The 14820-nt window shown below is 44.9% G+C and overlaps 1 protein-coding gene across 2 annotated transcripts in view; it reads right to left on the reverse strand.

Annotated features, from left to right (window-relative positions):
* Nucleotides 1–14820, reverse strand: part of mfge8b (milk fat globule EGF and factor V/VIII domain containing b) — a 23450-nt gene continuing 8630 nt past the window's right edge. Inside the window, exons 4-11 of one of the 2 annotated variants that reach the window (XM_060061791.1) lie at nucleotides 14438–14470; nucleotides 9292–9405; nucleotides 8538–8719; nucleotides 7881–8036; nucleotides 7339–7483; nucleotides 5319–5503; nucleotides 4340–4495; nucleotides 1–3021 (exon numbers count right to left, since the gene is read on the reverse strand). In XM_060061791.1, the coding sequence (XP_059917774.1) occupies nucleotides 2878–3021; nucleotides 4340–4495; nucleotides 5319–5503; nucleotides 7339–7483; nucleotides 7881–8036; nucleotides 8538–8719; nucleotides 9292–9405; nucleotides 14438–14470 (1115 nt within the window). In that variant the 3' untranslated portion in view covers nucleotides 1–2877. The remainder of the gene's footprint in view (nucleotides 3022–4339; nucleotides 4496–5318; nucleotides 5504–7338; nucleotides 7484–7880; nucleotides 8037–8537; nucleotides 8720–9291; nucleotides 9406–14437; nucleotides 14471–14820) is intronic. The other variant, XM_060061792.1, reaches the window with a different exon arrangement.

The following is a 14820-nucleotide window of genomic DNA, read 5'->3' on the forward strand; positions in this document are numbered from 1 at the left end:
TTATACTGTTGGAATAAATTCTTTATTCATTATCTTTAATGTACAAAGGCCAAACGTAAGGGAAACTCAATATAGTAATGTATTCGTTGGAAGACAAAAAAACCAAACAAATTCCATATGAGATGTTGACGTCTAATTTCTGAGAACATCACAAAAAAAACCTTCATGAAAGCATAAAAACACAGCTTTTCATCAATCATAGAAAACTGGAACAGGAATAAAATAACTTATTTACAGTAACATAAGATGGACAACATCATCAACAACAAAAAATCTTTCTCACTAATAAACCTAAACTAGACCCCCTGAACTGTTCAATTTACCAATTAGATGCATGCAGGGCTGCATAACCCACCAACATCTTTATGCCTGCAACAACAGCTAATACAGTACAGTGTTTGACACAAGTCTACTGTCAGACAGCTTCCGTGCATACCCATGTATTTTTGCAGTAAATTTAGTTTAACTTTCATTCATTTTCAATGCATTGTGATATTGCACAGGCCCTGAATCCCAGTGTTAGTATTTTAACTAAAGAATTAGAATTTGATTCTATGGCAAATCCCAGCTCTACCGTGAAGGATCAAGTGTCGATGTGGCTTATCAGCAGGGCCACACCTGCATTTGGTTGGACACACTTTTGGATTACATGCTTTTTAAATAATTGGCATAGGATATGCCTTCTGCAAAATATACTTTATTTAAACAAATCAAGTTAGTAAAAATAATTAAAGTTTGTAAATGTACATCATATGATAATACTGTACTTGAATCACTGGCATTACCCCAAGCTGTCTAATTTCTCATTCGTTAAAGTTTTTACATCGTTCTCCTAATAGCTAATGAACATGTTTTCTGCAAAATACTTTTTTTGGTTTTATCATATTACCAAACACCTAAACACAAACATCAAATTTGAAAAGTGTTGTTAAAACAGGTGGATGTTCAAATATGAAAGCACAGAGTGACTGAATTGAAATCTGCAACGACAACAACAACAACAACAAAGGTTTCAGTAGCATGTACAAGTGTGCTAGCCCAGACATGAAGGAATATAAAGAAATAACTCATCCAAAACCTCCTCCCCTATTGTGTAGCTCATTATGATACAATGATTGTTGATGATTTATGAATTTAATTATATAGTGTATGGCGAGAATGACAGGAGAAAATAGGCTACAATAACTACTATGAATGGAAGTGGTGTTTGGCCCTTACAAGGTATTTTCTTAGGCAAAAAGAAACTTTGAAACAATGCTGCAATTATATGCCATTAAACATAAAGGGGTTATTACTTTTTTACATAACCTCCACAGTGGGTTTTTCATACTAAATATAGCTACCAAGCACACAATACCTACTTACAATGAAATAATAGTAGTTTAACGAAACACCAAAGGATAATCGTTGGGAAGAGCAATACAATGGCTTTGTAAAACATGTTGCTGTATCCAAGAAAAAGGGCTAAAAAATATAGAAAAATTACTTGAAATTGTCAAACTAGAGTTTAATGCTGTAGTGATTTGGATTGCCTTCATGGCATCAGGGTAACAGAAGGACCAACATGTCCTGGCGGGTAGTACTTTGCTTTGACCCTGAGGCTGTCCTCACTGTGGACTCTAAATGACTATAGCTGTTTGACTATAAAAATGTTGTAAAAGCTATTGTAAAGGATAATTGTGTGCCTGACAACAAATGCCCTCTGAAACTCTTAAAATACCAGTAACAATATAACACATGTAACCATGTTAGGTCCCACTGGGTTATTTTCCCACATTTTCTCTTCGTTATCCAGGATATGTAGTTTAGCATTGTATTTTCTTATGATCACTCTTAGTTTAGCAGTCTTTACTTTTAGATAGGTTGTGGATTTCCGGTTGTTGTTTTGGCCTGGGCCATCCCAAACTTTATTTGGCTTCCCTTCTGAATCCTTGTTTTAAAGTAAAACACTTATTTTTCACCTTAACTGGTTTCTGCCTTATTTACGTTTGGGTTATCATTTTAGGTAATGTGTTACCACCCCCTTTTCCCCTCTACCCATTTAGGGGTCATTACAAAGCACAAGCAAGCAAATATTAATTGTGACAATTCTACTATGATAATTTTGACAACCTTTTCCTGTACATTTGCCTTGAAGCTACGTGGCATGGTATCTAGCAATTTCTTTTTTTTAAATCTATCCATTTATAAATGTTACTATAAAAAACGTCCAACAAAATCATGAAGATTGATAATGTGCATTCTAGCCTGGGGTGTCGAAGGGTGTAGCTGCAGATCATCTGTGACACAGCTCTAGCACTGAAACAACTACCAGCCCCACACTGCTGATCTCAGACCCTGGTATCGGAAAATATACCCCCCATAAATATCTATGATATACTGGACAGAAGAAAAACTTCAATTGAAAATAAAATTGGCTTATTGGAAATGAGCTGGTTCGACCCGACCGATGCCGATAGGCCACCAATAAAGCAAGGACTCTTTCCCCTACTAGCTGAGCAGGTACATCTCATGGAGGAGCAATAGGACTACTTAAAACTACTCGAGGGTTTGCCGCCCTCTAGGGCTGAGAGACGGCAGGTCGGAGGAGAAGTAGGTAGAGTTATGGTTCCACGTCGACGCAACGCAATGACCACGCAGACGCCTCGACGCAGTCGTGAACCTGTTTTGGTTCTGCGTTGGGGTTACTATAGCGAATCAATCGTCCCCTGACGCAAGGTCACAATTTTGGGAGGCGCACGTCCGGACCTTGCGGTGGGGTCGGCAAGGACGTAATGGGTCCGTAAACCCCATTGCGTTGCGTCGACGTCAACCATAACTCAACCTTAATTGTGTGTGTGTGTGTGTGGGGGGGGGGGGGGGGGGGGACGACGACGACTACTCATTGCAGCCCAGCAGCTCCATGCGCAGAGTGATGCGCTCGTGCCACGCCCACGGGACCACCCGCACAAAGCGTGCGTAGAAGGGCGGCTCGAAGGCGTTGTTCTTGTGGACGTTGTTGTCACTGTTGCCCTGGAAGATCTGGACACAAGAGGCAGAGCCAACACACTTAATACAGAGGAAGCCCCTGGAGCACAACCATAAGCACTCACTCACCTCCACCTCGACATGTACTACATGGAAAACCTGGTTTTCCTGCCGTTACATTCCATTGGAGTCCAGTCAGAGCGGTTACAGACTCTGATTTGATCACTCGATGGGGCGTGCATTTCTGGACATCCGAGCCCAGATGGCAGGTAAGCCGATTATTGGATTGCAACGACAGCAATCAAGTTAGCATGACGATAAATGGTTCCAGGTGGAATGTTCCAGGAGTATGACCCCTGTATGCAGGCTACATTAGCCGCGTTTACATGGACACATCTGTTCCGCATAGATTTCTATGCGGAACAGAAAATGATCATGTATACGCCTCATTCGGAATACAATTATCTGTTCGGCATAGATTCTATGCCGAATAGAAGTGGTGGTGTAGTACGTTTTAATCGCCATGCATACACTTATTCCGAATAGATTGGGGTTTAACTTAGAGCAGCCGCAGTAGTTTGCCATTGGTCCACTGAGCTCCGCCGGTACTTTTAAGCACACCGAACTTCACCGCTGTCAAGGAAAGTGGATTTATTGCCTGATTCACGTCTTTGTTATCACTCCGTAAAAGTAGTCCGGTAAGCGTGTCCGGTTGCTTAGCGACGGGACATGGGTGTTTATTAATGACGTGTCCGCGCGCGTCCGAAATAACTGTAAATGAGTAGGCTACTACTAGTACTTTTGCAGGCTGAACGTTAAAATACTTCTTAACTTGGAGAGATGGCATCTGCAGTAGTGCGCAATTGGACCTTCGAGGATTCCTGGTCACTAAATTCCCGTAAGACCACTCTCTCCCACCAGTCTTGGCTGCGGACTCGCATCCAAATTCCTCTTGTTTGCGGCGGAGCTTAGGGTAAATATAAAGATCTGACGAGAAATTTACGTTGCTGCGCTGTCCTGCTCCTTCTTAATTGAAGGAGCAGGCAGAGAAAAGCTCTCTCCTGCTGTGCTTTCATTAAAATCAAATTTAAAATCCCCGATAGTGATAAGACATCCATTATGTCGCCGCCGGTCCAGAGATGTGTCAGGTGTGCGCGAGAGACATAACGGACACTTTTGTTACTGCCATGTATACAGTACATTCGGAACACATTTTAGGAACAGATCTATGCCGCATAGAAATCTATGCGGATCAGATGTGCCATGTAAACGCGGCTACTGTCAACAACCCTATGCTTTTTTAACAACTGTATGTTCACAAGCACAAGCACACACATACACACACACACACACACACACACAAACACTCTACCATGTCTGTCTTGGCGGTCTCATCCTTGACCGTGGTCCAGGACTGGCCGTCGTTGCTGTAGGATACCTTGAAGGCGGTGACGAACTGCACGGAGCCAAAGTCCTTGGCTCCCTGGGTGATGATGCCCGTGACCCTCTTGGGAGACTCAAGGTCCACCTGACGACACGGATCAAACCATCACACGTTCCTCAAACGTTCCTCAAACGTCCCTCAAACGTTCCTCACACTTTCCTAACTCTGTTTACAAGAAGGTGGTTACGCGATTGGCTCTCAGGCATGTGCCCAGGGCATGCATTTGGATGGGATCCAAGTGGGAAGATTTTAAGAGCTTCTTATTGGGATGATAAGCTCAACATGGCTCACAGAAACTTATCTTAAAGACCTCCCACTCATGAAAATAACCAGTGATTGACTTGTCCTTGTGGTATTTAGGTTCAAACATAAGTCAGTTCAAGTGTGAAATAAGCTGTCAAAAGCATAGACGGGCAGCTTTGAAACCAAAGTATAGCAAAAGCTAGTCTCCAAATCTGACTATAGATTAATATTTAAAGTATGTTGGCAGTTAAGCTCCAATCTGGGTTAACAGGGCATTTTACTTTCCATCGCGTCATATTTGTTTAAAGACAAATCATGTTGCTTGAGCCAGGGATCTGTAAACCTGTAATTGGTGTAAACAAACTTGGCTGGCACTAGCAAACAGTCAAAAGACTCTGAATAAATCTCCACTGGCCACTGTAGAAATACAGAAATATACTTCATTAAGCTTCAGCACAATATCTCCGTCACGAAACAATTGCTGGTGTGCTTCGATAACATAATAGGATCGCTGGATGTGAGTTTAACCAACGACAAGCTCTGAAACCCAGATTCAGAAAGCCTGAACTCCCCTTGCTATTGGCCGTGCGTCTAAAATGTGCCTCAGTTGGGCCCTTCTTGCGTGCAGAGCGTGGCCGTGCATGGGGCCTCCAGCGCTCTGTACCTGCAGCCACTCGGAGCGGTTGTTGCTGGCGGCGGCCCAGGCGTTGGTCTTGCCCTGCTTGTCCAGCCGGGCGTAGTGCGGCTGCCAGGAGAAGGCCTCGATGCCCCAGGTCCGGAACACGCTGGAGGCCGTGATCTGGCGGTCCGACACCAGCCGGGACCGGATCCCCAGCGACTCGGAACAACCTGTTGTGTTTGAAGACACTACTGAGGTGAGGGCCGAGAAAGAGAGACACAGACACACAGACACACAGACAGACGCACACACAGACACATACAAAGACAGACAGACGGAAACGAGGACCAAAAGGAAGGATGGGTGACAAACAAAGAAAAGAGAGAATATGATAGGCAGGAGGGTGCCAAGGAAGGGCAGCCAATGACATTGAGGCAGAGCACAGACATGGAAGACTTAATGGGAGGTAAGTGATTTAAGGTGAAGTGAGGCCAGAGATTGTGGGAGACTTTGAACATGACCTCGGATTATAATAAAGATGGGCGGGGTAAAACATGGAGTCTGGGAACCAAGGTGACACAAGGCAGTATCACCCGGAGAGATTCCGGGTTTTCTCAGATAGACAAGGCACATATACGGTTTGTTCAGGGAAAGATTATGCCCCTGGTGTGAAGAGTCTGCACAGTTTTCTTCAGGCCTAATAACAAGATGTTCGGACAGGTTATTGAGAAGTTAAGATGATGAAACATGGCACATATCCCAGAATAACGAAAACAACGGAATTTGGTTGGTGGCAAAGTCATGCATGGTCATAGTTGATAACAACCCTGAATTGGAGCTTATGGGAGGAATCACAGAAGCGAGGATAGAAAAACTGGAACTGGAATAGCAGGCGTTCTGCAGACCAGCTCGGCTTTTGCATTACTTTCTTAAAATAAATGTCCTCAACTCTATTCAGCTGTTTCTTGATCTATTTCCTTGTTGTAGAATTTAAGTGCTGTACTTACCCAACAAGATGGAGATGAAGATTTCAAAAGCACACTTGACAAATCAAGAATTTTGTCAAGTGCAATTTTTGACTCAATCACATTAGTTGTGAATTGCTTGACACGATGCGCACACATTTTGTAAAATCATCACTTCACAACCATGATCATCCATCTTTGTATAATAGTTATTCTAGTGAACTGAAATCCCGTCAGTCCCGACTGTACATACTATTCTTTACACGAGAGACACAATCTCCCATGTCAAACGAGTTCACAAACAGAACCATTTCCACACCGCCGCACAGAGAGCTCAGCATGCCAGACGCTGGAGGAACAGACACAACGTGGTCACCAGCAGGAGACAGACGTGCAGACGGGGGAAATCCCAGCCCCGTATTGAGGCCAGCCAGCCTCCAAGAGCCACGCTGGCAGGCCTTGAAGGAGACGACGAGGTGGATAAACACGAGTGGCGTACGAGCGACCGCTAAACATCACCCTGGCCCCGCCAGGGAGGGGGAGGCCATATTTTGATAACCATGACTAACACTATTCGCCGTCCAAATAAACACATGCGTTCATTCGCAGCTGACGTATCCCCTGCCAATATTACCCTGGTGCATTCACTCCCATATGGTCTTAGTAAAGATCCATGGATCCCGTTGGAAGAGGTTCACACATGACACTTGTAATGGGGGAAACAGGGATGTTGTTGTGTGTGTGTTTTTCAGTGTCAGTGGGAGTATAAAAGAAAGTGCATTGAGATCCAAATGAACAACTTTATTCAGTATCTGAGAATAAATAAACCCTTTGTATATATATAGGCTGAGCGTGTGCACAAGACTTACCATTGGAAAAAAAAAGGGTATTGATATCCAACTTAATGACTTCATTCAGTTACTGGGTATAAATAAAACTGAATGCATACAAAGAGTGTGTGTGTGTGTGTGTGTGTGTGTGTGTGTGTGTGTGTGTGTGTGTGTGTGTGTGTGTGTGTGTGTGTGTGTGTGTGTGTGTGTGTGTGTGTGTGTGTGTGTGTGTGTGTGTGTGTGTGTGTGTGTGTGTGTGTGCGCGCGTACCATTGAGCTCACAGCCCACCAGCTCCATACGCAGGGTGCACGCCTTGCGGCACACCACAGGGATGATGCGGAGGAAGCGAGCGATGACGGGCGGGTCGAACAGATTGGTCTTGGTGCTGTCGTTGTCCACGTTCCCCATGAACACCTGACCAAAACACAGCAGGGACAAAGTTGGACCCAACGTATTTGTCCTGAAACCCATTATTAATTAAAGCTTCGTTCAGTTGTAGTTGTGGGACTGCACACGCATCCTAGTATAGACCTCTTTAACCGAGCGCGTGTCTTGGTGCCCCCCCCTAGTGGCTCGTCTGGAAGTGGTCTTGTTGCTGGTCCAAATCTCCCCATAGAGGTGGTTCGCATCTCTTTGTAATTTATTAGTATTTGAAAACGGTTGTGAGATTGCGATGCAAAGAGAGATGTCGCTCCATCTTAACATAGTTAAATATTTTTCTGAAACCATTCATATAAATGTAATGAAGTATTTATGATGGTATAATCCCAATCTAATCCCAGGCCGTCTTTGTGTGAGGCGGTGCACTCACATGGTCCTTCCGGTCGGCGCCCTGCTTGTACACGGTGTACACACGTCCATCCAGGCTGGACGCCACCTTGAAGGCCTTGATGTACTCCGCCGTCCCCATCCGGCTGGCGCCCTGACTCACCATGCCCGTGAACCGCATCGTCCTCTGCATGTTGACCTGTAACCATGGCAACACACACACACACACACACACACACACACACACACACACACACACACACACACACACACACACACACACACACACACACACACACACACACACACACACACACACACACACACACACACACACACACACACACACACACCTGGCAGAATCAGCGCCAGAACCCCAAGCTCCAACACTCAAAGATTTCCTTGGTTACGTCCACAATTGATCTAGTCGCGAGCGGGCGACTAGATGGATGAACTGACGGGAACGCTGAAATTTTCGTAAAAAGGTAACCAAGAAAAAGTGAAAAAACCTTTCACAAACATACATGAACATAGGTGCAACTGTCCATGCAACGTTGATCCCACTCCCAAAATGAAACATGAACCATCACTCCCTAACTACATTCAGAGAGCCCATTTGAACCCAGAGGCGTTGCGGCTAAACAGGTCGAGCAATGACCCACAGAGGGTCTTCTGGATCAGGGTCGGGGCTCCCCCTCACCTCGATCCAGGGGTTCCTGTCGTGCGCGGCGGCGGTCCAGGCGTTCACCAGGCCCTTGCGGTTGAGGCGGGCCAGCTCGGGGCCCCAGCGCTGCAGGCCCAGGATCCCGTAGTGGACCGAGGAGGCGGAGATCTGGGACTCAGCGATGCCCCCGCCCTCCATGCCCAGCAGGGACACACAGCCTGGGGGGGAGCCGGGGGGAGAGGGGCAGCAGCAGGTTGAACTGGGAGGTAGTCTATAGTCTCCACTGGGATAATACACCGTGTTAAACAATACGCTGACAGCTCTATAGGTTCTTGTAGCGTTTTAGATACTGTGTAACAAAAAATGATAATATCTATAATTAATAATAGATTCCTCTGATACAAGCTCTAAACAGGCTACCTATTGGTCAATCAAATCCTGAATATATTAAATCATATCTCCTTTATGAAAGCAAACATACCATTCCAATTAAAGTAAACCAGTATATTTGAGCAATGCAGAATACAGGCACATGTTCAGTTTACACTAATACTTGGCGTTTGTTCTATATCTTAAGATTTATATAGATTATATTAAGTAAGAAACACCATTTGTAAAAGATTTACCCTAGTCCAACCATCATTCTCCACCTACGCGTGCGCACAAACACACTGTCACACACACACACACACACACACACACACACACACACACACACACACACACACACACACACACACACACACACACACACACACACACACACACACACACACACACACACACTTACGGAGATGGCACTGTTTGCCCACGTAAGGGGAAGGGCACTGGCAGACAAAGTCCCCTTCAAGGTCACGACAGGATCCACCATTTTTGCAAGGCTTGGCAGCGCACTCATTAACATCTAGGGGTAAAAGATGGGGACGTCAGTGATACAGAGTCATCTTCCGCTCTCATCTCACAGTCAGTCCGGACTCCACTGTTAGAGAAATCATGGTCATGCGTGACATAAGGAGGTTGGTTAGTTAGTGAGTAAGTTGCGGTCATGCAACACAACACTAGAGGAGCGGACGGCAGAATGGTCAGAGGAGCTGTTGGCTGAGTGAATGGAAACCACGAGAAGAATGAGTCATGTTTTTTTTCTTGTGCATGGCAGCTAGCAAACATCATCATCAACAAATAGTTCAACTTTAAGTGGAAGAATGAAGGGTGTTTTGGGAAACAAATTGTTCATTTGTGGAATTTGTTATGTGCTGAAGAAAATCCGGTAAATATTAATAATTGTTAATTGCGTGGAACAATAATGCCTAAAAGTAAAGCAATATTTAAGCAAAGACTCTTCGAAGAAATTCAAATTCAGACTCAAATGACATGCAATTCACTATACATCCACTAGATGGCCCTGTTTATCAAGTTGGGGCAGAGCAACGTTAAAAAGAAAACACTCATCAACATCCAAGTGGAATCGGTACAAACCAAAGCACTTCATCTGTCGCCCACAATGAGTGGCAGCATGACTAAATAGACTTTGAATACATACTATATTTCCTGTTTACCAGGCAAGGAACACACCATTACTGAGTTATATTTTTAGCATAGGAACACAACATAAACATGTAGGCGGATAAGATTAGATGCATTTCTCATGGTGATTAGGGTTGTTGAAGAGAGTGCAAACACACAGACTCAGCCAGCACATGTGTAGAGTGTCTATCTGGCTCACTCTCAAATCCCCAGATACTCATGGTCCACAAATAGCTTAGGGACCTCTCCCTTTTCATATGTTCACAAATCAAGTTCTCTCATTAGTTGTTCAGTTGAGTCGTTTTCTAATTGGAAAGTTCCTGTTTACATGTCCATGCAACATTTCTAGATACCATCGTGACACAAGGTTTAATTAATAGGTGTTATGCTACTATAATAAACATAAAACACTCCCATGTAAAAATGAAGACACACACACACACACACACACACACACACACACACACACACACACACACACACACACACACACACACACACACACACACACACACACACACACACACACACACACACACACAATTGATAACAGACACACTGAAGGATTGGTTATCAGGATGACCCTATATCCAGACCTTATTCCATTGAGTGGAGCACCCAAGGGGGTACACCGGGACCCTAACACTCAACTGAGTGGAGAACCCAAGGGGATCCACCAGGACCCTAAGGCCCAATCCCATTTCTACCCCTTACCCCTTCAAAACAAGGGGGAGGGGTAAGGGGAAGAAATGGGATTGGGCCTTACACTCCATTGAGTGGAGAACCCAAGGAGGATTCCATGAGGACCACGCTAAGGAGGGGACAGGCGGTGTAAAGGCCAGTGCACAAGTGGAGTGCTATGCTGGGGGGGTATACCACCTGGGTCGCCTTCTATGCTAAAAATAGAGTTATGTAAGGCACCCTAAGGTGCTCTTGGTAACTGTCTCCGCATCGATGCCTCATGTGGCATTTCACGATAAAAAAAATAAAAGGTAAACAAGACATTTATTTATTTTAATAACTTTATTTAAATAACTACCATGTCCCACTGTGATGATTATGTGATTGTTTAGTCATACATTAACGATCAACGATAATTATTTAAATAGTGACATAATTTCAATGGCTAATTCATTATATTATAATCAATACTAACATTTCAAATGAATCCAGATTTGAATTGAAAAAATGTACCTCACCTCAATAACCCACCCTCCACTAAACCCTTATGTCGATAGATCACTAAGCCAAATCAAATCAATATTATAAGACTGATGATCCATGTAATATTACCTTGAATAAGTAACGTTTCACAGCAATCAGCAGACTGATTGCTGACAAAACATTTTGTATACAGACTGCACAGGCTGAAGTAGACCAAGCTGTTCCACTTGTGTGTCCTTTGGAGAGCCAAACCCAATACCGTAACTCATTCAGCAGTTTGTATACAGCTCCATTTCCACCGGGTGTCAATATGAGCCAGTGTCTCAGCATGAAACACAGAGAAAAACCAATAATGGGCTCACTGGGCCGGGTCTAAAAACTGGGCCTTCATCGGTACAATACAAGGGGTCAGCAGCCTCTGCATGAGTCAATCAGCAGATCTGTTGAGCCCAGGATCTGGGCCACAGTCAGCAGGACTTTAGCCCTGGGTAGATAGAAGCATGGCTACATCCAGAGGCTGTTTTAGCCATCGATAGATAGAAGGCCTGGCTACATCCAAAGGCTACTTTAGCCCTGGTAGATAGAAGGCATGGCTACATCCAGAGGCTACTTTAGCCCTGGTAGATAGATTAAGGCCTGGCTACATCCAGAGGCTGTTTTAGCCATCGATAGATAGAAGGCATGGCTACATCCAGAGGCTACTTTAGCCCTGGTAGATAGATAGAAGGCATGGCTACATCCAGAGGCTACTTTAGCCCTGGGTAGATAGAAGGCATGGCTACATCCAGAGGCTACTTTAGCCCTGGGTAGATAGAAGCATGGCTACATCCAGAGGCTGTTTAAGCCCTGGGTAGATAGAAGGCATGGCTACATCCAGAGGCTACTTTAGCCCTGGGTAGATAGAAGCATGGCTACATCCAGAGGCTGTTTAAGCCCTGGGTAGATAGAAGGCATGGCTACATCCAGAGGCTACTGTAACCATGCAGTGCTGAGGGACTAGGGAGTGTGATGTTTAAAGTGCTCATTATTAAGATCATGAGTCAAAAATTATAGAATCTGATCCCTCTTCCTTTTTTTTATAGCAATAGCAATGTGCATATGTATCAGTTTTAAATAATTGGTCATGGAGGGGTTCTTCCTCTGTTAAAAATGGAAGTAGCCTTTTGTTGCCATGGTGAAATTAACCGGCAGTAGATTTGCCACTCAAGACCAAAGGATTATTTATATGAAACAAGACGTGTGCGGAGTGGAGTGGGTTGGTGTGTTAATGAAGCGGTGAATTGACTGGAAGTACCGCTCTAAACCTACCAAGCATCCAGAGTAGTGTAGTGTAGTAGAACAGTCTTTAATCCCTTCTACTTTGTGCATAGTGACTGGCAACGTCCAAGAGAATATGTGACATCATATCCTGTGTACTGGAGCAGTCTCATTCCTAACTGAGGTCAAAATGTAATTTAAAAGAATGACACCATCAATATGTGACAGCTTTGATTTGTGTGAAAATAAGGCAAATATATACTTTGCTACAAAGTTTTTATCATCTCAAGATGGTAATCACACTCACACACACACACACACACTCGCACACGCACACGCACACACACACACACACACACACACACACACACACACACACACACACACAAAGGGGTATGAAGCCTAGTCTGCACACATCACCACATCCTGGGAGGGATTTAATAACTACTGGAGAAGAACAACTCCACGCACGTACAGATGCACGCACGCACATACACAAACAAACACAATGACTAACCGATAAACACATTTCAGCTTTAATCGGTTCGGAAAATCTAGGATTAAGTGAGAAGAATAGGCAAAACTAAAAGTCCTTCATGCCAAGGAACTTTCCAGCAATCTGCTTTGGCCCAGACTAGAGGAAATGCCATGAATATCTCTCCTTCTCCCTATTTCAGCTCTCTCATATATTGCCACTTTCCAACAGTTTCCCTTGATCTCTCTCCCGACCTTCCCTCCGCTCTCTGGGCTATTTCACCTGGCGGTTAGGTGCGCTGCAGTGAGGCTTGAAGAGGTACAGTGACATTGTAGGGAGGGCACACCTAAATCCTCTGATGCGCATCATCAGAGTCCTATTCTCTGCCCAGCAACGGCAGAGGCACTGACGTTGCAGGCGCTCTGTGCAGGCGGACAATTTCCGTTGGCTGGGCCAGCGTCGAGGGATAAGCTGTATGCATGCTCTTTGCATACGTGTGGATGAAAAGGAGAGAGAGAGAGAGTGCGCTGCCAGCCCCCCGACTCAGCGAGTTAAGTAAATGAGTGTTTAAACGGCGCTACGCCTCCAGAGGCTAGGCCACAAACAGAAGAGTAGCCGTCCAGCTACAACCACCAAAGGGGAAACACTTTTGTGTTTCTTTTTTTAAATGGCTCCAAAAAATAGAACCCATCCATCCGGAAATACTTACTCTCCTTATTGGATTATCAACACACACACACACACACACACACACACACACACACACACACACACACACACACACACACACACACACACACACACACACACACACACACACACACACACACACACACACACACACATTACAGAGCTGTCCTAACACAGGCATTAGTAAATGAGAAGATGAACCTCTCTCCAGTGCCAGCATTTATAGGGCTCAGTGCCAGACAAATAGACGCATAGAACAGCTCAAAGGACTGGTCCTCTTTCTGGCAGCGTTGGCATGCGTCCCTATACGTGGGATCTTTATACACACGGTCTGTGTACGCATTTATGGGATATTAGGAGCTAAGTTGTATGAGCTCTCTGAGGGTCTCTGAGGGTCTCTGAGGGTCTCTGAAAGGCAGTGCTCGCCTCGCAACAGAGAATCGGGGGAGCTTAAGCAGCGTTAACATGGGCTGTGGATCGCCCAATTCAATTCAAGGACAGTATGACACTAACAAAGAGAGTACATTTCTCAATGACGGAGGTTGTAGGAGTCGAGGGGTTAATGTGGAAGGCTTCAGGTTGTTAACACTATCTCCAACAAACTTTGGCCTCGACCGAGGGTATGGGGGCGTGCATGCTGCCCTGTGCAGATTAGTGTGTGTCTGCGTCTGTGAGTATGTTTGTTGCACATTCCTCTGCCCCCGCATGCAGACTAGATAAGAGTGAGCACCTGGATCCAAGAAAGGGATAAGAGTCCAGGCTGAACACACACACACAGAGTCTCCAGTGCCCCTTGTCTGTCTATTGTTCTATGGTTACAAGTTACCTTTTTTCACATTCAGGTCTGCTCCTTTGACTCCTAGGGTAAGAAAAAGCACACACACATAAAACACAAATCATACATTTCTGAAAGCCCCCCTACCCCGCCACTGCCACCAGGCCTGTTCAATCAGGGCCTTTGTGTTCATTTGGCAACTCTTTTCACCGCCTTCCCCTTCCATAGCTGCGGCCATCTGTCAGCCCTCAGTATGTACGGGGCTCGAAGGCATTTTGGACGAACGCGTTCAACACATGCTCCCGAGCATTTTCCTCTTTCAGACTCAACGGCACTCACTCTCAACTGGACATGAGCAGAGACACAGTACTTCGAAAAGAAGGCAGCTGTTAACAGGGCTCCTAATATCAAGCAGAATATGCGGCCTGAGCTGT

The sequence above is a fragment of the Gadus macrocephalus genome, chromosome 9 (genome assembly GCF_031168955.1).
Source record: "Gadus macrocephalus chromosome 9, ASM3116895v1".
In the NCBI taxonomy this organism is placed as follows: domain Eukaryota; kingdom Metazoa; phylum Chordata; class Actinopteri; order Gadiformes; family Gadidae; genus Gadus; species Gadus macrocephalus.